Source organism: Myotis lucifugus, unplaced genomic scaffold (assembly GCF_000147115.1).
Source record: "Myotis lucifugus unplaced genomic scaffold, Myoluc2.0 scaffold_366, whole genome shotgun sequence".
NCBI classification, from domain to species: Eukaryota; Metazoa; Chordata; class Mammalia; order Chiroptera; family Vespertilionidae; genus Myotis; species Myotis lucifugus.
This window is the reverse complement of record NW_005871414.1, coordinates 476,860-502,040: the sequence shown is the minus strand read 5'-3', so window position 1 is coordinate 502,040 and position 25,181 is coordinate 476,860. Positions and strand designations below refer to the sequence as shown.

The window sequence follows — 25,181 nt, the reverse complement described above, 5'->3', positions numbered from 1 at the left end:
ATGCCTGAGATGAATATCCAGGGACAGGAGGTCAAGTAGCTGCTCAGAAAATAAGGACACGTAGCTAGGAGCTGCTGGCAGGCCTGTCTTCTGGCTGCCCAGCTGGTTCCTGGGGAGGGGAGGTGGGTCCCCTCGGGGCATGTCCAGGACAGGCCGTGCTTTACTGCTTCCTGACTGGTCTTGGGCCTGGTTTTATGTATGCTCCCACTGCTTCCTCTCCTCCCCTCTCATTCCATCTCCTCTCCTCTCCTCTCCACTCCACTCCTCTCCTCTCCTCTCCTCTCCTCTCCTCTCCTCTCCTCTCCTCTCCTCTCCTCTCCTTCTCTCCCCTTCCCTCTTCTCCCCTTCCCTTTTGTTTTCTCTCCTCCCCTCTCCCCAGCCTGGACAGTTCAGCTCAGGCCTGGTGCTTCTCAGTAATCAGATCTGACTTCCACTGTCGCCTCCTTAGGGAGGCCCTCCACCCCTGCTGCTTAATGTAAATAAGCAACTGAATCAATCAGTTAAAATTCTGGTAAGTTCTGTGAAGGAACCCGTGACTGCAAGTAGCAGGGGAACTTTCTTCATTCAGCAGATGGTCAGGGAAACCTCTCGCAGGAGGCAGCTTTGGGGCTCTGCTAGTTTCCTGTTTGTGCTGTAACAAATAGTGGCTTTAAAGGGCACAAGTGTATAGTGCACAGTTCTGTAGGTCGGAGGTCTGACACAGGTCTCACGGGGCTAAATTCCAGGTGTTGGCGGGACTGCATTCATTCTGGAGGCTCCGGGGAGAATGTTTCCCGGCCCTTTTCCACTTCCCGAGGCCTCCCCCACTCCTTGGCTCAAGGCCCCCCTTCCATCTTCAAGGCCAGCTGTGTGGCATCTCCATGACCTTCTTCCAAGGTCACATCCTCTACCTCTCTCTTCACAGCTCTTGAGGACGCTGTGAGTACAGTGGGCCCCCTGGCCGCTCCAAGTCACTCTCCTTGTCTTAAAGCCAGCAGCTTAGCAACCTTAATTCCACCTACACCTTTAATTCCCTTTCGGCGTGTGATTAATATTACATAGTCACAGGCTCCGGGTTTAGGACTTGGGCATCTTTGAGAGCCATCATTCTGCAAATTACAAGTGTGATGCTGTTTTATTTTCTTTAGAGCACTTACAACAATCTGAAATGACACTCCTGATCATTGGTTCATTTGTCACCTGTCCCGCTCCGTTGGAAAGTGAATCCCATGAGGGCAGGGCCTTGTTGGTGCTGCTCACCAGAACGGTGCCTGGTCCTCCCTCAGCAGGTGATCAGTCATGGTTTGCTGAAGGAATGAATGAGATAGTGCCGGCTCATTTCTGCATTGGTCAATAGAGACGGCGCTCATCTGAGAGCCAGGAGCTGTGACCCCACTTTACCCTCTGGGTCTCAGGCACCCTCACAACGGCTCTGGGAGGAAGGGAAGGCCACAGCAGTCTCCCTGAGGGCTCCAGTCTTCAGTCTCGGAGAAGCTGATTGTGAAATCATCCCTTGATTTTCCTTCCAGGGCTAAGCCCTCACAGAGCAGGCCTCTGAGGGGACATTCTCCCCAGTACTCACTCAGGGGAGCCCACTGGGGCTCATGGGTGCTGGCTTCTGTGTGCTCCCTCACCACCCAGCCTGCTATGCAGGTGGAGAACATGGGCCCCATAGTAGATGCTCAATAAACTCGGACTGTGATTTTGACTTTCCCTGTGAAAGGGGCCAGATGCCTTCTCTCTCTCGGACGATAACACTGAGAGAGTGAGGGTCAGTGTCAAGTCTAGTTTGGCAGGAGGTCTTGGAAGTGCAATTATTGGTGTCTGACAGTTGATTCATTTCCTTGGGGAGTGTTGGTGCCAAAGGTCGGCCCTGAGGTGGTGGAAATAGTCACTTTCTCTTCCGTGGCTGACAGACCCAGGGCAGGGCTCTGTCCCCAGGTGGCTGCAAGCCCTCAGGGGAGTAATTGTAACTCAATAGCTTATTTTTCTTATTTAATTATAACAACAATACAGTCCCACTATGGACATCTTGGACCATACAGAAGCGAATATTGGAAAGGAAACTAGGCAAGTACAACCTCCCATTGGGAACAAGGTTGATACTTTGGCCTGTTGTCCCCCCACCGCCCGGCTGTGTAATGTGTCTTCCTGTGCACATTAATGTCATAGCCGAGGCGTCCCCACGTCCAGGAAGAATGCTGGGTGTGAGGTTTTAATGGCCACACAGGACCATGTCACAGAGCACCATCTTCCTGTACCCTCCTCAGTTGCCGGTGTTTTCCTGCATGTGTGCGTGCGTGTGCGCGCATGTGTGTGTGTGCTTGTGGGTGCGTGTGTGTGTGCATGCGCGTGTGTGCTTGTGGGTGTGTGTGCTTGTGGGTGCGTGTGCGTGTGTGCGTGTGCATGTGTGTGCGCATGTGGGTGTGCGTGTGTGTGCTTGTGGGTGCGTGTGCGTGTGTGTGTGTGTGTGAGTAAACACACGGCAGTGAGTTTTTACAGGCACACCTTGTGTCCTTTGTGCACCTTTATTTCCTCCCTTTTAAAAAATGGAACCAATAAATCCCGCCTTCCTTCCCCTCAGACTTTATGAGGCAAAGTGAGAAAATGATACCAGGTGCTTTCACAACCTGGGAAAGAGCCGTCCAAACGGAAGGCCAGGCCGGGTTCTAAGCACCGTCTCCCCAAGCACCACCTGTGTGTGTGTGTGTGTGTGTGTGTGTGTGTGTGTGTGTGTGTGTGTCTAAGTTATACTGTTTTAATTAACCTAGTTATTAATAACAGGGAAGGAGCAAAAGGAAGGTCAAATATTATAGGCATGTCATGTGGGCAGCTTCACCAGGAAGCTAAAACTTTACACTCCCCAGGGGTGCAGCAAAGAGAGATGCATGTCCAGTATAGTTGGGGGGCTTGCGAAGGTGCTTGTTGTCAGTCACACCTGGGAACAGGGCATTGGCCAGAGTAGGCGTGGCCACTGCAAGTGGCCCAAGATTTGAGATATTTAAGCCCTGAACAGAGGGTTCGCTCTCTGGGCTCTTGGCCCTCTTGGTGCTCTTGGCTGCCCGTGGGTCTCTTGCTGCAGGCGGCGCGCTCCTTGGCTGCCCTTCATCCGCACACAAAGGACTAACAGACGGCAACTAGCCTGATGCTGACCTGGCCCCGGCTGCCATGTGGAAACTTGGGCACTGACTTTGCTTCCAGCTCTATGAAACCCCAACTCCACTTCTTCCAGGACTGGACTAAGGGAAATGGGACTTTGGACACCCAGCCACTTGGGGGAGGTAATTCCGCTCAAATGAAAATTGCTCATCCTCCTGCACCAGCCTCAGAAAAGTCCTTTCCTCGAAATATCGTAAGGACACCACCCCCAGCACTCAGTGGGGAAAGGGATACCTCACTTCCACTGGTCACATGAACAGGTGAGAGGTTAGATGAGTGGGGGACTAGGAATAATAGCAGCCACAGCTTTTATGGAGCATTTGCTGTGTGCCTGGCGTCCTGGTAAACCAGGCACATGCACACCTGACTTTATCCTCACAACAACCCTCCAAGCGAAGTGCTGTTATTACCTACAAATGAGGAAACCGAAGTACAGAGGGGTTAAGTAATTTGCCCGTGGTGACATAGCTAGCAAGCAGGAAGTTGAGGAAGGACACACACACACACCCACACACACACACACCCACACCCTCTGTGAGCTGCAGTTGGCAAGAAGGGCTCCGGAATCCTGCAGTCACAGCAGTTGGCAAGAAGGGCTCCGGAATCCTGCAGTCACATCTTTCGGGGGGCTTCGGGATACACAGGGGTCCCCAGCATTTCTAGACAAACAGATCTAATGAGTATTTCCCCAGAGCTGGGAGGTTCTGAACTAGAAGTCTTCACTCAGTTCCCCAGAGCTGGGAGGTTCTGAACTAGAAGTCTTCACTCAGAGGGAAAAGCCGAGAGGAACAGGCCCACCTGTGTGCATCTAAGTGTGGGTTCCCGAGCAGCATCAGTGTGTGATGTGTGTGCATCTAAGTGTGGTTTCCCTAGTGTGTGAGCCTGTGTGTGCAGGCTCACAGGAGTGTGTGTGTGTTTTTTTATTTTGGGACATCTCACATTTTTAAAAGGGGGTATTTAAACTTTAGGGGCCCCACGACCAAAAACAAGGGGCCCTCCGAAACACACCTGAAGAACGCGAATGTTTCTTAGTCTTATTTTTGAGAAAAACATTGGCGGTGGCACACATCCAGCGAGTTTTTTCTGTTCAACACTGCGGAGCCAATTACGCAGGTCTGTTTCGACAGGCCACCTTTGGCCTTGCGCACAGAAATCCAGAAGTGGTGCGCCCGAAGGCGGGGAGAAGAGTCTGAAAGCGCCTACTATTGCCGAGGGGCCCCACAATAAACTTCCCCCAATTTATGGTTCTTCTCACCCTTGCTAACTGACCAAATCCAATGTGGCCACGTGTGCCTGGTGCCTTGGTCTGCTGTGAAATAAAATCAGTGCCTTGGCACGGCCAACGACAGAATGCAAATAGAGTCAGACATTTCTTTCCAAGCATTAAGAATTCATTCCTCCATTCACACCGCTCGGTGCTCCTGCTGTTCTGTTGAACCACAGCAACGACAAACACTGCAAGTGCCTCCCTCGGAGGCCAGGGCTGGAGTGGGCAGCGGGTCAGAGGCTCTTGGGCTCGGAGGCCTGGGTCGCCAGTAGCCCAGCCAACCGTCCACAGTGTGCGGAGACAGGGAAACGGTGGCTGAATCAGGCCAGATGCCTGACGTGGGCCTCCCTGAGCTAAACTCCAGGTGTCTCGGGGCTGCAGCCCCTTCCACAGGCTCCAGGGGAAAACCTGTTTCCTTTTCCAGTTTCCAGCGGCCACTCCCATGTCCTGGGTGGTGGCCCCTTCCTCCTCTGTCAAGGGCAGCGGAATTGCATCTTCATGACCCTCTTCTAGGGCTCATCTTCCTCTGACCTTCTGCTTCCCTCCACTCTGAGGACCCCTGTGGTTTTGTGTCCTCCTCACCCCAATACTCCAGGATCATCTCCCTGCCCGAGGGCCAGCTGATGAGCAAGCTGAGTCCCATCGGCAGCCTCATTCCCCTTTGCCATGGAGCCTAACATACTTACAGTATTTGAAGTGGGGAAGATCGCTTCAAATGTTCTAAGAATTATAAGATCACTGCTTGTTTATGATAAAATAATCAGAACAGTGCAGAGCTATATGCAATAACAATTTAAATGTCCACCCTTATCTGCTCTCCAAGATGGAACCCCTGTTCCAGCCTCCTAGAATTTCCTATGCACATTCATGCATCTCTCTCTCTCTCTCTCTCTCTCTCTCCTCCCCTCTCTCTCCCTCTCTCTCTCTCTCTCTCTCTCTCTCTCTCTCTCTCTCTCTCTCCCTCTCTCTCTCTCTCTCTCTGGTCTCTGTCTCTGTCCCTTTCTATGCCTCTGTTTCTCTCTCTCTCTCTCTCCTGCTATCCAAGCTGCCATCTGTCAATCTACCCATCCATGCAGCTGGTAGGAATTGTGCTCCACACCATGGGTATGAGAAATGCCACGTTTCTTTATTTCTCTAAATCAAGTTAAATCTCACTGCAGACCTCTACTTGTCAGGGTGGAGAGAATTTCAGTACCAACCATCATTCTGGAACTCCCTTCATCCTTCCTCCTTGCCAGAAAATGGGGGAGGGAGCGGCTTAGTGATGTGGAAACAGGATCTGGCGTCTCCCCCGCTTTCCCACAGGTTTCTAACAGTGTCTGTGAAGGATCCCAGTTAACACAACGTAAGAAACAGGCAGGCACATGGATGGAAGACGGCAACACAGCCAGTACCCACAGCTTGTCTCTTGGAAGTGGGATCACAGTGATTTTCATTTTCTTCTGGACACAGCTCTTCCCCCCTCACCCCTTACATGTTCTATGGTTAACAGATACCTCTTTATAATCATTACCATAAAGTTCACTATCAGTTTCCTACGTCTCCTCTGGCCTCTCCTTTCAGCTAAGTGCTGGCTCCCCAGGACCAGAGAGTGGCTGTGGGTACAGGTGTAACAACGCAGACAAACCCGGGGAACGTGAACCGGGGCCGCCTGCTTTCCTAGGCCACAGGGTGGGCGTGCAGGGGGAGCTGGAGTTCCATGGTCTGGAGAGAAGAGCCTGTTTTTTATGGTCACCTCATAGCTTTTCAACTGGAGCGCACAGCTGTTGTCCTTTCCCTCCGAGGGAGGGCTCGCCCCTTCCAGCTTCCAGGCCACCATGTTTGGGAGAAGAGTCTGGGCTCTGCCTTCTGAAACGGAAGTCCTGCTGCGCGTTGGGAGCACCCCTGTCACCAACTCAGGATACATTTTCCCAGAACAGAAAACTCGTGGTAAACCCCTTACCACGGCTTCATTTTGGTCTTTGCCCCAGCTCAGTCTTCACTCTTGGCTGCCTCCCTAGACACACCTGGCCACGGGGACAGTGCTTGAAATTCATTGCAGAGGCCAACCTTGACCTAAATCCATAAAGAGAGCCGAGTAAATTCATTGACTTGGGTCCCATTTAGACGCTCTATTGAAGGATAATAGCTTGTTAGTTTTACTAAGCCTCCAGTCCTTTGATGAGAGGTGTTCAGAGTAAATATTGATCGAGGTTTTGTCCCTATGTGCATACAATTTGTCAACATTTACTTGTGAGTCTTGCTCTCTTAGGGACCAGCGAAGGGACTGGGATCTCAGCAGATGGGTAAGCAGGACCGCATTGAATGGGTGTGCCAGTCGTCTCGTTTTTGTTTAACATCCGTCCCTTTATTTCTCTAGATTTCAACCATCTGTTAATATTTTGGTTTACTTTCCCCCCATTTGTGTGCATATTACAAACATCTGGATCCAGCAGTAGTCTGCTTTGGACTGCCATTTGCTAGAAGTCTTGGCCTCTATAATTCCCTTAGTTATTAACAGTTAAAAATAACAGCCAGCCCTGATACCTGCTTATCACTTTATGGCTGACACATTAGTTCCTCTTGCATTGCTCAACTTGACCCCTGTGAGGCAGGAAGTAGTGTGCCCAGTAATTAGCAGCATCCGTTTTGGTGTCAGAGAGACATGAGGCCAAATCCCAGTTTGACTATTGACTAGCAAGTTGCTTAACTTTCTCATCAGATATGAGTATTCTGGGGAGTAAACTATAGCCTACTGCCTGGAGCATGGCTGATACTCAATATACAGGGACTTACTAGGACCATTGTTCCCATTTTACAGATAAAAGCAAAGAGAAGCTAAAGAACTTGCCCAAAGTCATACACTCCCAGTCCTGGGTTCTCTCCTCCCCACGAGGCTTCCCGGCTTCCTCCAGGATGCCAGGCACCAGGTATCTGATGCTTGAAATCCTCTCAATACTCACCAATGCATCGGGAGAGTATTACTTATTTCACTGCATGTTTCCCAGTGGGATGAAATGCAATGTCTGGTGATGTAGAGACTTTGCCTCTCCCAGCGCCCTACTCAGTGGTTGAGCTTATCCCCGTCTCCTGCCCAGCTGATGAAGACCTGCCAGTGCTTGGGGGGTGGGGGGACATCCCACCCCTTATGCCATGATTGGAAATGGGTCCTCTTGCCTCCTGTTCTGCTCCGTCTGTCTCTGCCCACACCCACAAAGAGTAAACATTCAGAACAAGTGTTTGGAATAAAATGGGTAATTTGTATGTGAAAAAACAACAGATGTTTGGCTTCAGTAAAGGGTATTGGGAAAACTGGACAGCCACATGCAAAAGAATAAAACTGGATCACCATCTTACACTGTGCACAAGAATTAACTCAAAATGGATTAATGACTTGAATAAAAGACCTGAAACCACAAAATACATAGGAGAAGTATAGGTGCTAAGCTTTGGACATCAGTTTTAGTGGTGTTTCTGTGGATTCAACTTCAACAGCAAGGGGAACAAAAGCAAACATGAAAAATGGGACTATATCAAACGAAAAGCTTTTGCACAGCAAAGGAAACCATCAACAAAACAAAAAGGCAGCCTATGAAATGGTAAAAGATATTTGTAAATCATACATCCAACATGGGGTCAAAACCCAAAATATATAAAGAACTCATGCATTTCAACAAGAAAACCAACAACCCAATCAAAAAGTGGGTGGAGGATCTGAATAGACATTTTCCCAAAGAAGACATACAGATGACCCAACAGGCACAGGAAAAGATAACCAACATCACTGATTATTAAGGAAATGCAAATCAAAATCACAATGAGGTATCACCTCACATCTGTTAGAATGGCTACCACCAAAAAGACAAGAAACAACAAGTGCTGGAGAGGATCCAGATTAAAGGGAACACTAGTGCACTGTGGGTGGGGATTAAATTGGTGCAGCCACTATGGAAAACAGTATGGAGGTTCCTCCAAACAATAAGAATAAAATGGCCATATAATTCAGAAACGATATATGTACCCTTATGTTCATTGCAGCGCTATTTACAATAACCAAGATATGAAAAAATCTAGGTGTTCATCAACACACAACTGGATAAAGAAGTTGTGATACACACACACACACACACACACACACACACACACAATGGAATAACACTCAGTCATAACAAAGTGAAACTCTTCCATTTGTGCATGTGCGCTGACCGGGAATCAAACCGTGACCTCCCAGTTCATAGGTTAATGCTTAACCGCTGAACCAAACCGGCCAGGCTGTGAGGCATGGATGGACCTTGAGGGTATTATGTTAAGTGAAATGAAACAGATAGAAAAAGACAAATTCTGTATGATTTCACTTGTAAGTGGACTATAAAAATAAAAGCAACCTTCAATCAGGGCAAGATCTTTAGTGAATATCTCTTGTCATCGCCTAGCTGCCTGCACTCATCCTTCAGGGAGTTGCAGGTCATTAAAGGAAACCAAACATTGAAAAAAAATACAAGCAAAACAAATGAACAAACAACAACAACAAAACAAACTCACAGAGGCAGACAACAGATCAGTAGTTACCAGAGGGGCAGAGGGTGGAGCGAGGGTGAAGCAGGCAAAGGTGGCCAACGGACGGGAACTAGACTTTTGGTTGTGAGTACAGATGTCGGAGTGTAATGTTGCCCATCTGGAGCTTATATAATGTTATAAAGCAATGTTACTGTGATTAAAAAACTGAAAACAAAAACCAAGTATTTTAGAGGCCACATTCATAGAGCTGGATGGCTTTAGGTTATAGAGAGTAATCATTACCAAGCATACTTCTGTCCTAATTTCCTGATATCAAACACGCCTTTAATTGCTGGGTGTTTTTTCTCCACACACAACCCACCTTTACCAGAACTAGAGGTTATCTGGGTGTTCACAGGGCTTAGCTTTCCACCTGGCTGCCAACGTGCACCTTTGTTCATGGAACTGGAGCAGAAGGAGGTAGGAAGGACCAGCGATGTTTGGAGAAGGGGAGGATTTCATGTGCCTTTTTTATAGGCAGGACTCCCGAGAAATGGGCGGTCTTAAAGGCCAGGTGCTCTGGCTGAAAGCCGGAGGGGTAACTTCTGGGTATGTTTGCCAACCGGGGAGGAGAGTACCAATGTAGTGGCTGCTCCTGCCACCTCCCTCCGCCCCTCCCTGTGCCCCTCACCATTTCAGGACCCCACACTGGGTTTGAGGTGCTTGATTGCAAACTCATCTTATTGTACGTTCTGGGATCTGGGCATACAATGTAGATACCCAAGTAGCCCTGTAATACTTAAACTTCAGATTCAATATTGGCATGTCATGCAATCTGCTGTTGCTTCCTATAATAAGGAGGTTAGCACATGGTGACAAATAGGGGGTACATTGTATTTTTGGGCTCACTGGTGCCCCACCTTTGACAACTTTATTAAAGGGTCCTTTGGTAACTCAGCCTTGGTGTATTAGTTATCTATTGCTGTATAACAAATTACCTCCAAAGTTAGCAGCTTAAAAAGACCATATATCTATATCTATCTATATCTATATCTATATCTATATCTATATCTATATCTATATCTATATCTCTCTCTCTCTCTCTCTATATATATATATATATATTGTGTGTTCACCACAGATGATGTATTACAGAATTGTACACTTGAAACCTATACCATTTTATTAACCAATGTCATCCCAATAAACTTAATAAAAAAAGGACAATAAATATTGACTATCTTTGCCCAACTGGCTTGGCTCAGTGGTTGAGCATCGATATATGAACCAGGTGGTCACGGTTTGATTTCTGATCAGGGCACATGCCCGGGTTGTAGGCTCCATCCCCAGTGTGGGGAGTGCAGGAGGCAGCCAATCAATGATTTTCTCTCATCATTGATGTTTCTATGTCTGTCTCCCTCTCCCTTTCTCTCTGAAATAAAAAATTAATATATATATATGTATATATATATATATATATACACACATATATTAGTATATATATATATATAATCTTTCACAGTTTTTGTGGGTCAGGCATTTAGAAGAAGTTTAGATGTGTAATTCTGGCTCCTAAATGGTTTGCTATAAATTAAATGTTTGTGTCCCCCCAAAATTCACATACTAAGTCCTAATCCTCAATTTGGAGGCGGGGCCTTTGAGAGGTGATTAGTTCATGAGGTGGAGCCCTCAATAATGGGATTAATGGCCTTATAAAAGAGGCCCCAGAGAGCTCCCCCGCCCTCCCTCCCCCTATGTGGGGACACAGTGACAAGATGGCCATCGAAGAACCAGAACTGGGCTCTTACAGAAACTGAATCTGCCAGCCCCTTTATCTTGGACTTCCCAGACTATAGAACTGTGGGAAATAAATCCTATTGTTTATGAGCCACAAGCTCATGGCCTATTTGTTATAGCAGCCTGAATGGGTTATGACAAGGTCATAGTCAAAATGTTGGCTGGGGCTGCAGTCATTTGAAGCTTTGATTAGGGTTGGATAATTCGATTCCAAGCCAGCTCACTCACAAGCCTGGCTGTGGGCTGGGGGCCTCAGTTCTCTACCTTCCGGGTGTCTGTGAAGAGTGGCTGGAGACTCCCCAGCACATGGCAGCTGGCTCCTCCGGAGAGTGAGCCAAGAGTGGGCAAGGCAAAGCCACGTGTCTTTTATGCCTCAGCCTCAGGGGTCGCATCACTTTGCAAGGTCCTAATGTGACCCACACGGCCCTGTTCAGTGTGTGAGGCCCCACACATGGGCGTGGGCACTGAGAGGCACAAATCCCCGGGCCCCCTTGGCGGCTGGCTACCACGTTTGCTTCACCCGCTTTCACAGCAGCCCTTTTTCCTGCCTGCTCCCCGTCTCCCCCGGAGTGTCGGTGCGGAAGGACCCTGCACAGAGGCCTTCCTCCGTGGGCCCCCCAGTCAGGACCTGGGGGCACAGGGACCTCTCCTGGCACCTTTCTGTTTATCTGTGTTTCACAAAATATTTACAGGAAAATGCGGGCGAAAAGGAAAAAGACCCACATTTTACCGAGCACTTTTTATGTTCTAGGCATTGTGTGGAGCAGTTTACGTGCTCATGTAAATGAGCATACATGAGGCAATGTTGTTATTAAACTCTTTTTCTACAAAAAAGAAAACGGAGGCACAGAGCAGTGCCACAACCCATAGTCCTGCAGCTGGAAAGTGGTGGGCGGGGGTTGGGACACAGGAGCCTGTGGAGGGCCCACCTGGTACCTCCTGACACGTTTCATCACAGCCAGAGGACAGCGAGGCAGGCTTCCATCTTACCCAGAACACACCCGGTCAGGGCGCTCTTCACGGGCCCGGTACAGATGGACTTATTTCCTTTAAACCAGAACTCATTTTAAGAAAAATAATTTTTAAGTCTCTTTTTTCTCTCTCTCCATAAAACAAGATATACCACTCATTTCCAAAAATTGGAATGTAAACACAGAGAGAATAATTAAAAGCCACAAGGTTCTTCCCTTCAGAAAAGAAAACATTTTGAACATGTTGGGTTCCAAACTGTGCCCCCTCATGTGGGCGTTATTCCAGAAAGAAGCCCCCCTTACTCCAGCTGAGGCCCAGAAGCTTGGGCAGCGTCTCCCTCCCACCTGGGCGCTCCAGGGGTGAACACGCTAAATGCGCTCCAACAGCAAGGAAGCTGGGATGCCCGTCCTGGGTGACTAGGGACAGTGCATCCAATTACTAACCACCCAAGAGGGTTGGGTGATGCCCTTGGGTGGTGCGCACGGGAGTAGGAGCCCTCCCATTAGGTCTACGATCTGTAGTGGGAGGTTAATCAAAACATCCGTTCAAGTGGGAGACTGGCTGGAAGGAGCAGAGAGCACCCTAGAGCTGCTGAGGATGTTTGGAGCGGGTGGGCGGTCGGCACTGTGCACCTGAGGTGCGTGTGGTCAGTGACACCCTTGGGCGACAACCAAAAACCAAAAAAGCACAAACGAATCTAGACCTAAACCTGACACCTTGTAAAAAAATTAACTCAAAATGGACCATAGATCTAAATGTAAAACTATAAAACTTTTGGAAGAAAACAGAGAAGAAAGTCTTTGTGACTAGACTAAGGGCAAGTGATCTTGACACCAAAAGCACAATCCATAAAAAAAAAATAATTTGAAAAATTGGACTTCATCAAGATGAAAACCTTCGCTCTGTGAGAGTCCCTGCTCAGGGACGAAAAGACAAGCTAAAGAATGGGAAAAATATTCTCAGGTTACGTATCTGAGAAAGGACTTGTACCCAGAATACACACATAAATCTCTACACTCAATCTACAGAAACAGTAGGAAATGGTCCTATTAAAAGTGGACAAAGACTTGAACAAACATTTCGCCCAATGGGGATACAGATGACAAATAGGCACATGAATATTTGTTCAACATATTAGCCATTAGTCAAATGTAAATTAAAATCATGATGAGATACCATAACACACCTATTATAGTGGCTAAGATAAAAATACTGACAATACCAAGTGCTGACATGAATGCAGAGAACGTGGATCGCACATACATTCCTGGTGAAAATAAAAAGTGGTACGGCTATTCTGGAAAACAGCGTGGTGGTTTCTTGTAACGTAGAGTATATACTTACCATGCAACCTAGCAATTACACTGCTGGGTATTTATCCCAGGGAAATGAAAACATTTATGTTCACACAAAAACCTATTCCCAAATGTTCACAGCAGCTTTATTTGTAATAGCCAAAAACTGGAAGTCGGCCAAATATCCTTATCCTTCAACAGGTGAATGATTAAACAAATGGTGTTAAGTCTGTACAACAAATTTCCATTCAGCAATAAAAAGAAATGAGCTGTTGATATAGCCAACAACTTGAATGACAAAATTATAGTGATGGGGGCCAGGGGCTGGGAGTGGTAGAGGGTGTGACTATAAAGAGAGAACATGAAAGAGTTTCTTTGTGGTGATGGAACAGCTGTGCATCCTGGTTGTGGTGGCGGCTGCACAAATCTATCCATGTGATCAAATTTCATAAATCCATACACCACAAAAAGTACATGTAAAAACTGGTGGAATCGAACAATAGTTAAATTAATAGTGTGCCAATGTCATTTTTTTGGGGGGGGGGGGTAAAATATTAGATGTTACCATTAAGCCATGTGAAGTATAGATGGGAACTCTGTACTGTTTTTACAGTTTCTTGGGATTATCAAATTTTTTTTCAAAATAAAATATGACCAAATAGACAAAACTGCAAAACAAAGCACTCTGGGTCTTCTCACTCCACGTCTGAGCTCTGCCTACTGGCAGTGACACCCCCGTCTGATGCTTCACTATTAGCCTTTGCCAGGACATATGAATTGAAAAGAGAGTAAGGCAACATTTTGGATAAAACAGTGTTTCCCAAAGGGTTCTGTTAAACACTAATTCAGCAGGAATTCCTATTAGGCCAGAATAACTATTCTGTGTCCAGACAAATTTAGGAAACGCTGGGTTAACTTCCTGGCTGAAAGATTGCTTCGTAGGACATGAACATATGTTGTGGATCTCCAAGAGGGGGCTACAGAATACAGCAATTCCCTAACATTTGTCCACAGAATCTTTCCCCTCCTTCTCTGGGTGTCCTAGAGGCTCATGTGCTTAAGAAACACTGAGCTAAAGCATTCATCAGAGAAGAGCGAGGCATAAGGAATCGTGTTTACTTTGGAGCCAGGCCTTTGGGGATCATCAGCGTTTGCCATGCGGTGAGTGTAACGACACAGGAGATATATGTTGGAGAAAGAGAGTCAATACTTATTGTATGAAAAGGTCTGAGTTTTATTTTTTTGGTTCTCCACGTTGACTTGAGACTTTGGAGAAGATTGCTTCTCCCCTTCTTCTCTCTTAGGGGTGAAGGCCCTGACAGTGGAATTGGATGGAGTAGAGAACAGCGAACAACTCACCCTGGAGGCTGCGCACGAGGAGATGGCCTTTGGGAAAGTGGGGTGGAGGGCCATGAGGAAGCAGATCCATGGGTGGTGTATTTTCTGATGACTACAGGGTTGGCCACATGGACTGAAACTTGGGGGTGGAGGAGACTGAAGAAGTCACCCCAAATCTCTACCTTTCTGTGCAATTTTTGTGGATTATAACATATCTCGGTGCATTAGCTCTCTCTCATTGCAGAACACATTACCCTCAAACTTAGCAGCAATAACCTTTAAAACGGAAATGACATTGATTAGCTCCCACAGTGTCTTTGGGTAAGGAATTCAGGAGTGACTGAGTGGTCCTGGGTCATGGTCTCTCAAGGTGCTGGGATTGTCTGGAGGTTGGTTTGGGGCTGGAGGCTATGAATCCAGCATGGCTGGCCTGTCCGTGCTGCCTACTGGCAAGAAACCTCAGTTTCTCCATGAGGACCGCTCATAAGGCTGCTTGAGTGTTCTCCAACACGGCAGCTGGCTTCTTCCAGAGCAAGTGATCCAAGAGAGAGCAAGTTAGAAGCCGCAATTCTTTTATGATGTAGTCTTGGAGGCCACACTCCATCATTTCAGCAATATCCCATTGGTTACACACATCAGCCCTATTCAGCCCTATTCAGTGTGGCATGAATTCTGGCACGAAAGAATCGTTGAGGGCCATCCTAAAGGCTGGTTACAAAACCCTATAACAATAGAAATACTGAGTGAACAGTCTTCAGTAGATGGTAGAAGTTCTGAAATGGTTAAGCGCATTTGCTAGAGGCTGTACCATTCTGGGGTCCCAGTTTGGTCATTTCTTCAACAGATATTTATTGAGCACCGACTACGTGCCATCAGTTTGCTTTGGACATTTGCAGAGGGAGCCCTGCTAGAGAAGCATATCCCAGGAGCACTGTCAGGAAGCAGACAGACAGGCTCAGGAAGAAGCACTGCCTTGGTTGGTGACCAGACCTGCATACCTGGCCGCCATCCTCATCATTTGAGCAGGGGCCTCAAGGAGTGCACCAGCCTGAACAGCACTTCTGCCCTCTGTTTGTTGGATAATGACTTCATTTCGTGTACTCTGCTTAAGCGATCGCCTCCCCGCTCCCTCCTCTCTTTCTGGTCATAATTCTGTCTGTTCCCATTTTATCTGCAGACAGGTGCTCTCCAAACCACACTCCCCACATGTACTAAAGCTCAATAGTTTCCTGCTGCCTTCTCCCATATTTCCAAAAGCAAGCTCCTCTCTCCTTACACAGAGAGCCTACCCTGATGGGGAACTTGATTAAAGCACAATTTGCCTCTTCCCTCAGGCTATTTATGTCTCAGTCAAAAGTCTTGGTTGCCAAAGAGCAATAAACTCTGCCCATCTTCAGAATAAAGGAATTTCTTAGAAGACATCTGAGTTCTCAGAATTGATAGATGTCTTGAAGGTCAAGCTTAGGAAATGGGTACAAACCCGCCTGGCAGGCATCGCTCAGTGGTTGAGCGTCGACTTATGAACCAGGAGGTCATGGTTAAATTCCCTGTCAGGGCACGTGCCTGGGTTGCAGGCTTGATCCCCAGTGGGGAGTGTGTAGGAGGCAGTCGATCAATAATTCTCTCTCATCATTGATATTTCTATCTCTCTCTCCTTCTCCCTTTCTTTCTGAAATCAATAGATAGATTTAAAATGTGACAGATGTAGAAAACAAAAAAGTGGGTACAAATCCTGGACCTTCTGCAGGGCCAGGCAGCAGGGGCGATGTGGTCAGTGTGCCACTGTGGCCACTGTGCTCATGCTCCTTCAACTGCTCCTCCTCCTCCTGTCCTTGCTTCACAGCCTTAGGATCCAAAATCCTGGAAAATCGTATCTTTAGTTTGGTCAAGGTCAATACTGGCCTCAGGCTCCAGGAAAAAATAAGACTTGACCCATTTTGTATAAAATAAAATGAAAATGAAAAAGCCAATGTTTTTACATGTTTACTAATTCTTTCAATGGCTCTCACTGATCTGTCACCATGCCACTCACACGGAAGCTCTCCAGTGCTCAGTGAGTAGACAATTACTTCACCGTCCTTAGGATCCACCCAAGCCTTGCATTTTTCATAAATGAGCCCTCTAAATTGGCAAACACTCTCAAGAAGTGGTTTAATTGGATGTTCTGTTAATTTACCAATAATCATCTCCTAATGCCATTTATTACGGAAAATTAGATGAATGTAGAACGAGCAGAAAAATATTGATTGCCGCCCTCTGAATTTTTAATGAGTATTTGATTTATGAATTAATTCTTCATTTCATTAATTAGAGTAGCAAGGCAGTCTCCCAAACAAGGCCACGGTGCTGAGGATTATTGTGACTTTCTCATCAGCAATTTTAGATAACGATTCATTAAAATGAATTTCTTCTCTGGTCCAAGTTTTGTATCCTGCTCTAGCAGGAGCCTTATGCTTTGTGATTTTTTTATGTTCCTTCTCTCATCCTTTGTTTTTGATCTATTTGCCCTTTTTGGACAAATTTTTTCATCTTCCATAGGTGGTGGCCTGGTTGACCTCTACCATGCCCCAGGGTCCTGTAAGTTCATTCAGAAGAGCATTTGGTTCTAGTTGGCTTAAAGGGCCCCTAAATATGCAAACATCTGTCCTCAAAAGGTAGCCACAGCTTGGTATGTAGCAGGGGCACAATTAATTACTTGTGGAATGATTGAGAGAATCAGTGAACACACGCTTTCTGTTTTTCAAAGATCTCCCACAACGAGTATCCTGTTCCCTCTTTTAAATCACCTCTAGAATTGGAGAAAAGATGGCCTGGTTGACCAGAAGCTCTGGTCCTGGAGTAGACAGAATCCTGTCTTTGCTATATGCTAACTATGTGATGATCTTCTGTTTCTTCATCAATGAAATGGGAAGAATTAGATTCTCTGTTTCATGGGGTTTACTTTGTGGTTGCCCTCTGCAACCCCAAATTGGTTCAGATGTTGACACGGATGATGTCACAGATGCACCAAAAGGGTATAAGACATTTATTGCAGCATGAGACTTTCTGGGGGAGGACTGGGCAGGCACCCAAGATGGTCTTCTATGGTTAGGGGTGAGGCTGGGGCGAGAGTTTCCACACACGAGCAGGTTTTGCATGGTTTGAATTTCCCCATGGGAGGAAGTGTCCGGGCTTTTATCAGCTTGCCCAGGTGTGGGGCAAAGGAAAATGGGAATAATGGGGCCTTGAAAGCTGTCAGCAGGCAAATATTAAAGATGGAGTCTGACTGTCATGAGAAAATAGTTGCTTAAAGCACATCATAGCCCAGTGTAGGGCTAAGTGTTTAATAAGGGGATTATCAATGCAATGATTGGTTTAATCCTTTTAAGAAGCTTTTGCATTTATTAACTCATTCTCTCTGTATATCAATGCAAGAAACTGAGAGACCTGCTCAGAAGTTATTCTGGCAGAAAGAAAACAGTTGACAAATGGTAGCTGCTGACCTCACTCTCACCATTGCCATCATCATCACCAGCTTTATCATCATCATCACCATGATCATCATCACCATGGCTACTGCCGCAATCAGCAGCAGCAGCACCAACACCATCCCATCGTCCCCAGCAGTGCGCCTTCATTGCACCACCAGCAGCCATTGCCATATTCACTATCTCCACCACCACCATCATCACAGGATTTCTCTTATATTACGTATATCTACTTTCTTAGTTTGGAGAACTATGTTGCAGACAAAATGACATTAGCTATTAGTAACAAAAAATAAAGGCCCATCTTGCTTAAGAATAAGGAATTTAGTCTCTCACGTAGCAAGAAGTCCAAGAAGGGTGGTTCCAGGAGCTCAAAGACATCTTTAAAAACCCATGTTCTTGGTTTGTTCTGCTCTGCTATCCTCATCACACTATCTAGTCCTCCTCGGTTGGTTTACCATTCACACATACAAATGTGTGTTTTGGTAGAAAAGAAGAATGTTTCTTCCATGAGTTTCTTTTTCATCAAGTAAAATCTTTTACAGAATTGTCTCCCCACAATCTCCCTCCCTCTAGCAGTTTCTCCCGATGTCCCATTGGCTAGAATGATGCCACATGGTCATGCATAAACCCATCACTGGCAAGGGGCGTGGTTTAGCCCAGTCCTGTGGGGTGGAACTGATTCCTCTGAAGTTTACAGGGCGTGCATGTCAATCCAACAAGGAGAAGGGAGGAGGGACTCCGGTGGGCAGTCAGTGGAAACTGCTGCAGGGTCTGTTGACTGAGCGCCTGTGCAAGAAGCAGAACATGGTGGGACCTTTTCCTCTGGCCAGGGTAGATGGTGATTAGTCCTCATGAAGCATCATTAGGCTGTCAGACAGAGAAACTCACTCCAATGAACCGAAGGGAAAAGAAAACTTATTGGGATGATATTGGGATATATCAGAGTCTCAGAGAATGCAGGCGTGAGGGCAGGTCTGGGAACCTCATTCTAATGCTCTGCCATCAGTGTGTCAACCAGCAGACATCTGGACACGGAGCAGCTGCATCCTCCCAACTTCTCTCTGTGCATCTGTTTCACTCTCCTGTCTCTGCCAACTTGTGTTGTCGGCTGTGTTCTGCCCACACTCTGCCAGCCCTGGCTTTGTAATGCCTTCTGTTCATAATTCCAATGGAGCCGATTGCAGGTTCTGAGGAGAGAGAATTTGATTGCTGCATCTTGAACCAATGAGGTCCACCAGTGTTCACCCCTGCTCCGATGGGCAGAGGCTGGAGGTTGGGTCGTGTTGCCACCTGGTCGCTTTGCCCATCCATCAGGGGCCACTTGAGAACTTCCTCTGAGAAGGGGTCAGGGAGTTTCTCTGGAGGTGTCAGGCAGGGAGGAAATGACTGTTCGGAGGAAATATGGGGCCCTTCTCTTGCTGTGAAAGGCTAAATAAATACCTTGCAGTCTGCTCACCACAGCAGTCGCCATGCCTCACCCGAGGGACTGGTTGGCATAGTGGTGTCTCCCTCATATGTGTAATATGTAGACAGCAAAGACCCAAAAAAGGCACTGCAGCAAAAGGAACACAGTGCTTTCGTAAACAGGCTCCTTTATAAGTATTATTCTGAGCACTCTCATAATGACAGAGTTCTCACTGATATTCTTGGAATCTCATTTTATAAACCCCTGTTATCTACTTCCTCCCATACAACAGATGTTCTCTATACCCATATCCCTCCACAAACACAAAACCAAAGGCCTTTTTCAGATTTCACCCTTGCCTGCCTCCGCTTAAACTGCTTCACCCTCTTTTCCTCCCAATTCCCACCACCAAACCCATAGAACCCATCTGGCTGGGCCAGACCCTCCTTGGAGGGTGGAGTCAAGAAGTGAGCTATAGCCCTGGCCAGTGTTGTTCAGTGGTTAGAGTGTCAACCTGTGCACAGAAGGGTCGTGGGTCAAAGGCATGTACCTGGGTTGCAGGTTCGATAGCTGGCCCTGGTCAGGGTGCATGCAGGAGGCAACCAATCAATGTGTCTCTCTCATATCGATGTTTCTCTCTCTCCTCTGCACCTCTTCCCCTCTCTCCCTCCTTTCCACTCTCTCTTTTCAAAGTAATGGAAAAAATATCCTCAAGCGAGGATTAACAAGAACAACAACAAAAGAGAAGTGGGCTGCAAAGGCTAATTTTATGTGCAAACTTGGATGGCCGTGGTAAGCATATATTTGCTGAAACATTATTCTGAATGTTCCCATGAAGGTGTTTCTCGAATGAGGTTAACATTTAAATCTGTGGAAGCAAATTGCCCTCCATAGTGTGGGTGGGCCTCATCTAATCAGTTGAAGACGCTAATAGAACAAAGGAAAAGGTATTCTGACAGCACACTGCCTTTGGACTTGAACTGAAACTTCCTTAAGTGTCCAGCTTGCCAGTCTACCTTGCACATTTTGGACTTATCAAACCTCCATTATTACATGATCCAATTCCTTATAAGAAATCTCTCCTACTCTATAGATGTACACACATCCTGTTGGTTCTACTTCTCTGGAGAACCCTGACTAGTGCATTGTTCCAAGCCTGAACTCTCTTGTGTGGGCAGGGGGTGAGGAAAGTCTAGGGATACATTCACAGTTAATATTGATGACATCACAGGTGGGACGATTCTGGAAACTGCATTTTGTTTTCTGCAGCTGCAGGTCAGATTCCCTGTCCTGAGCGGATTCCTTCCTGGGGCAACATTGAACACCCTGCCAGCTGCACAGAGACGCTGTGGCCTTTCTACTCCTTGTCTCCTGACCCCATTGTAACCGCCAAGGGTCTCACTTGGCCTTAGATCAGTGGTTCTTAATGGAGCACATTTGTCCCCTGGGGACATTTGGCAAAGTCCGGAGACATGTTTGGTTGTCACACTGGGAAGCAGGTGGTATGGCTGGTATCTAGTGGGCAGAGGTCAGTGATGTGGCTGAACGTCCTACAATGCACAGCACAGCCCACAGCCACCCCAACAGAGACTTATCTGGCCCAAAATGTCAATAGAGCCAAGATTGAGGAACTCGCCAGTGGTGGACAAACTGCGGCTCTCTGGCCCCTTGAGTGTGGCTCTTCCTAAGCCTTAGGAGTACCCTAATTAAGTTAATAACAATGTACCTACCTATATAGTTTAAGTTTAAAAAATTTGGCTCTCAAAAGAAATTTCAATCGTCGTACTGTTGATATTTGGCTCTGTTGACTAATGAGTTTGCCGACCACTGGTCTAGACAATTCACTAACATGAAACAGGCCTTCCTTTCAACCCTAGCTTCCAGGAGATATTTATTGTTCCTTTCTGTTGTGCTCTCTGTTTCTCTTTCTCACACACACACACACACACACACACACACACACACACACAGTCTTTTTCTAGTGTCACTTTATCAGTTGAGAGAATATGACAGAGACAGAAGAGACAGCGTTTTATTTCACGGTATCTCTTGACCTGTAACATCCCAGTGCTCACTGCCCAGGGCCTCCGGTTCCCCAGCATAAAATCTGTGAGATTTAAATATATTCTCTGGGATGCTGTACAGAACACACAGATATGAGGTAGTGAGGTCCTTTCCCAAAGCCCTACTCCGCTCAGAATCGCCGGGCGGTAATCCGATCAGGGCTTTTGTCCTATTAACATGGGTGTGTGACGCCAACCACGCCCAGACTGAAGCGGAGTGGGGCAGTCAGCACTGTGCACCCCCTTCTCTAGGTAATGAGCTTTATTTTGCCCAAAATGAGCATTAAAGAGGCACCGGTGTTTCTAACGATGGTTTTGTTTGTCTTGGGAAATGTGAGACGTTGCCACATAATGATAATCATTATCTTCAGGCTTATTCTGGGATTGATGGATTATTATAATGCTGTGGAAAATTATTTTCCAATAAATGTTAAATTTTGTTTTTTTCGGAGCCTCTCTCTGCCACGTTTAGTGTTTGCTTCTGCATTACAGATGTGTGAATCTCAGACAAACGGCTGACAAAGGCTGCTGTGTTTCCTCTGCCATTTCCGACTCTTTTCAAAATACATATCCCATGTTAATTATTTGGTGGCCTTGGTATCCTTTCTTAATAGGAGAAGCTTGGTGAGCTTTGTGAAGCTTTTTAGTGAGGTTCTCAAACATTAAGATGGGTGATTTCCACAAAATTCTCAAGTTCAACCAGGTAGGTTGTAACGGTTTCGGTCACCAATGCAATTTTTTTTTTTCATTCATGGATTGCTTATCGCTGGGCAGGCAACACTGTGTGGAGCTGATGGACCTGCTTCAGAGGGTGCTCCCCACGGGCCAGATCTTTCTCTCGCAGTGGCTGCAGCTTCTGGGTGGTGGCCTACTGTTTTCCAAGTGGGTGCGAGGAAATACACAGCGTTCTCCCCTTGACCTGCTTCCCCCTCCTGCTCTCCTCTCTGAGATGCACCCACTCAGTGCTTCTGCTGCACAGCCAGGGGCCTAAAGGTTAATCCCTAGGATGAAACGATCAACACTCAGTCGGTGGGTGAATGTTTACTGACCAACCCCTATGGTCAGATCCAGGGTGTGACAGACGCGACAAAGACCCTGACCCAGAGCAGGTCCCCGTCCCTATTCTCAGAGTCTCTGCAGCTCAAACCCTCTTTAGCACTAGGGTGCAGGGATAAACACAGACTGGAATGCCACATCAAACGGCAAGAAGTAGAGATCTTACCCCGTACCCAGCTTCACCGACGTTGTTAAGGACACAAGTTACTGCCAGGCACAGTGAGGCAGGGAGAGACCAGGGTCCGCCAGTGGAGTCCCCAGTGAGCATGGGAGCAGATCCTTTCTCGGTCCAGCCTTAAGATGAGACTTAAGATGAGACCGTAGTTCCCGCTGACAGCTTGGTTGCAGGCCTGTGGGAGACCTTGAGGAAGAGGCCCCTCGCTAAGCTGAACCGGATTCCTGACCACAAGGTGTATTGTTTTAAGCTACCAAGTTTTGGGGTCATTTGTTACACAGCAACAGATAACTAATATGATCACAGCCAAACTTCAGGTGCAAAATGCCACACAGAAGTCCAGGAACCTCTGAAGTGTATACCTAGTGGACTGAGTGTCCTTAAGAAGCAAAAACAGCATGTGTCTTGGGATCCCAGGCAGGGGGTGGCAGGTGACCGTAACCGCACAGGGGTCCTGTGCCATCCGGCCACTGCCATCGGTAGGCCTCCCCTGGGTTTCTGAGACCGTCTGGCCTTTCCTTCTTAGGCTCTGGCTCTGTTCTATGGCCAAACAATAGAAAGAGAAAGCTGATGGGCTTTCATCCTTACAAACGATGAAGTGGCCATCAATTCATCTCCCTGGGCAGATGTCCTGTGGCCACAGGGAAAAGGTGACCTTTGCTTACCCCATAGATGTGACATATCATTGTGTTTGGCTTTCCAGTTGGCCTGTGGGAGTCATGTCACAAGGAGCCAAGAGGCTACAGTCTGAACAAATGGCTCTGGGCAAACTGGTGGCCGTGATGAAGGGCAGGTCATCCAGAGGGTGGGCATGCCAGGCTGGGCAGCCATCAGAGCACACATCATGCACAGGGAGACACGATGTCAGCTCCCATAGAGCACGGGGACTACCAGCAAGGCTCCCAGGGACGGTGGGCTTACCTACTGATGACAGCACAGTTGGGCAACGCCTCCATTATTTTTAAACCTTTCTGGCCCTGGGGCAGGGGCTCCGCACTGACAAGAGGAAGCCATATTCAGCTTATCGGCTGATGCTGTCCTGTGAGTGGTAGGAAGGCCCAACCTCTTTCACATGCTCTGGATGGGCCAGGTGAGGGTCCTGTCAGTGCAGGTGAACTTTGAACAAACTAGACACATGAACTGAAAAGAGACCTTTCAAACCATAAGGAGCGGGAGGCGCTTATGGGGATGATCAAGTGTTACAGGAAACAAAGCAGCAGCGTTTCCTTCACCATCTGGGGCACCAGCACCTGCCTATGACACCTCCTCATGCTGGGGCCTTGGCCCAGAGCGGGAAGCCCACCCCAGCCTCTCTATGTGGTCCCCGTTGTCCCTCAGTCCCCTGGGCCTGAGGATGTGGGCCCTCCGCTTCCTGCCATAGGCCCAGGTCTTCCTCTCCTGGCGTGTGGGAGCTCTCTGGTCTGTTCCACTGGCTGCTCTCCGTGTGTTAAGGAAGATGGTGTTAGTTAGAAACATGGTCTCTTCTACCAGCAAAGCCAAGCCAGCAGGCTCTGACCAGTCTCAGCATTCGTAGGATCTGGGGAGCAGCATTTAGGGGTGTGTGTGTGTGTGTGTGTGTCCATGTGTGCACTGGCCAGAAAAGGTGGGGGGATTAAAAGACATGGCTTTGCTATTTGTGGTAGATCATAACTATCACTTGAGGAAAGAAGAAAGGAAGAAACTGAGACCTGTGTGCCCACAGGCTTGGCTGGGACACAGGACTCGGGGTGTGTGGTGGGGAGAAGGGCTCAGTGTGTTTCCTTTCCCCCAGAAAGCATTCTCAGATGCCAAGGCTAGGTTAGGGGCCCCGTTTTTCTCCCCCAGAGCCTTCTTTTTTGACTCATAGCCCCTAGGTTTGTCTGTTTATCATCTGTCTCCATGTCTAGATGTGAATTCCAAGATGGCAGAAGTGGGATTGTATTCGCACCCCAACACAGCATCTGGTGGATAGAACACGCTCAATAACTACATAAATCTATCCCAACACCTGCTTATTAAACACCTTCTCTGGGCCAAGGAGTCCATAATTGTGTGTGTGTGTGTGGGGGGGGCCGTTTACAGTGGTCATCAAAATAGAATTACAGATCTCATTTACAGTCAAGATGAGAAGATTGACATTAAATATAAAAAAATTATAGCCCTAATAATGAACGTAGTGCTATGTCTATTCTGGGAATGTGACCCAGTCAGGGGACTCAGGAAAGTTTTTCACAAAGAAGAGACAGGTAAGTGGAGGTCTGAAGGCTGCATGGGCATTAACAAGCCGAGGAGGGGAGGGAGCAAGCAGGGCGAAGGCCCTGAGGCAGAGGGGCCTAGGAACAAGTACAACCAACCCCAGTGGGTCAGTGGCCGAAAAGTGAGGGGTCTTGTGATCCAGGTGAGTCTCTTGGGTGGGGGAGGACTGTCTCACACAGGACTTTGATGGCGAGGACACACAGCAGTTGGTTTGTTGGTGGAATAAAGAAATTTCCCCAAAGTCGCCTCTCCAGGGACCTTTGTTCCGTTCTCAACACCGTCAGCGAGCCAGGGCCGGATCCCAGGTGGAGACTGCGTGCTCTGGTCACCCGCTGCCTGGGTTTTCTAGGCTTGCAGCAGCAGCCGCTGCCACCCCTCATGTTCCTCTGCAGCCCGGCCCTGCCACTGTCCCCTGGAGCCTGGCAGGCTGGGCCGCAACCAGAACACAGTGTGACTCATGGGCTCATTCAGAAGAGCTGGTGCGGCTCTCACCT

At 47.6% G+C, this 25,181-nt stretch overlaps 1 protein-coding gene across 1 annotated transcript in view; it reads right to left on the bottom strand.

The window, feature by feature from the left end:
* Positions 1-17,872, bottom strand: part of FAM3D (family with sequence similarity 3 member D) — a 48,058-nt gene extending 30,186 nt beyond the window's left edge. The window contains exon 1 of the mRNA XM_014466879.1: positions 17,766-17,872. Within this exon, the coding sequence (XP_014322365.1) occupies positions 17,766-17,872 (107 nt within the window). The remainder of the gene's footprint in view (positions 1-17,765) is intronic.
* Between the last annotated feature and the right edge of the window lie 7,309 nt (positions 17,873-25,181).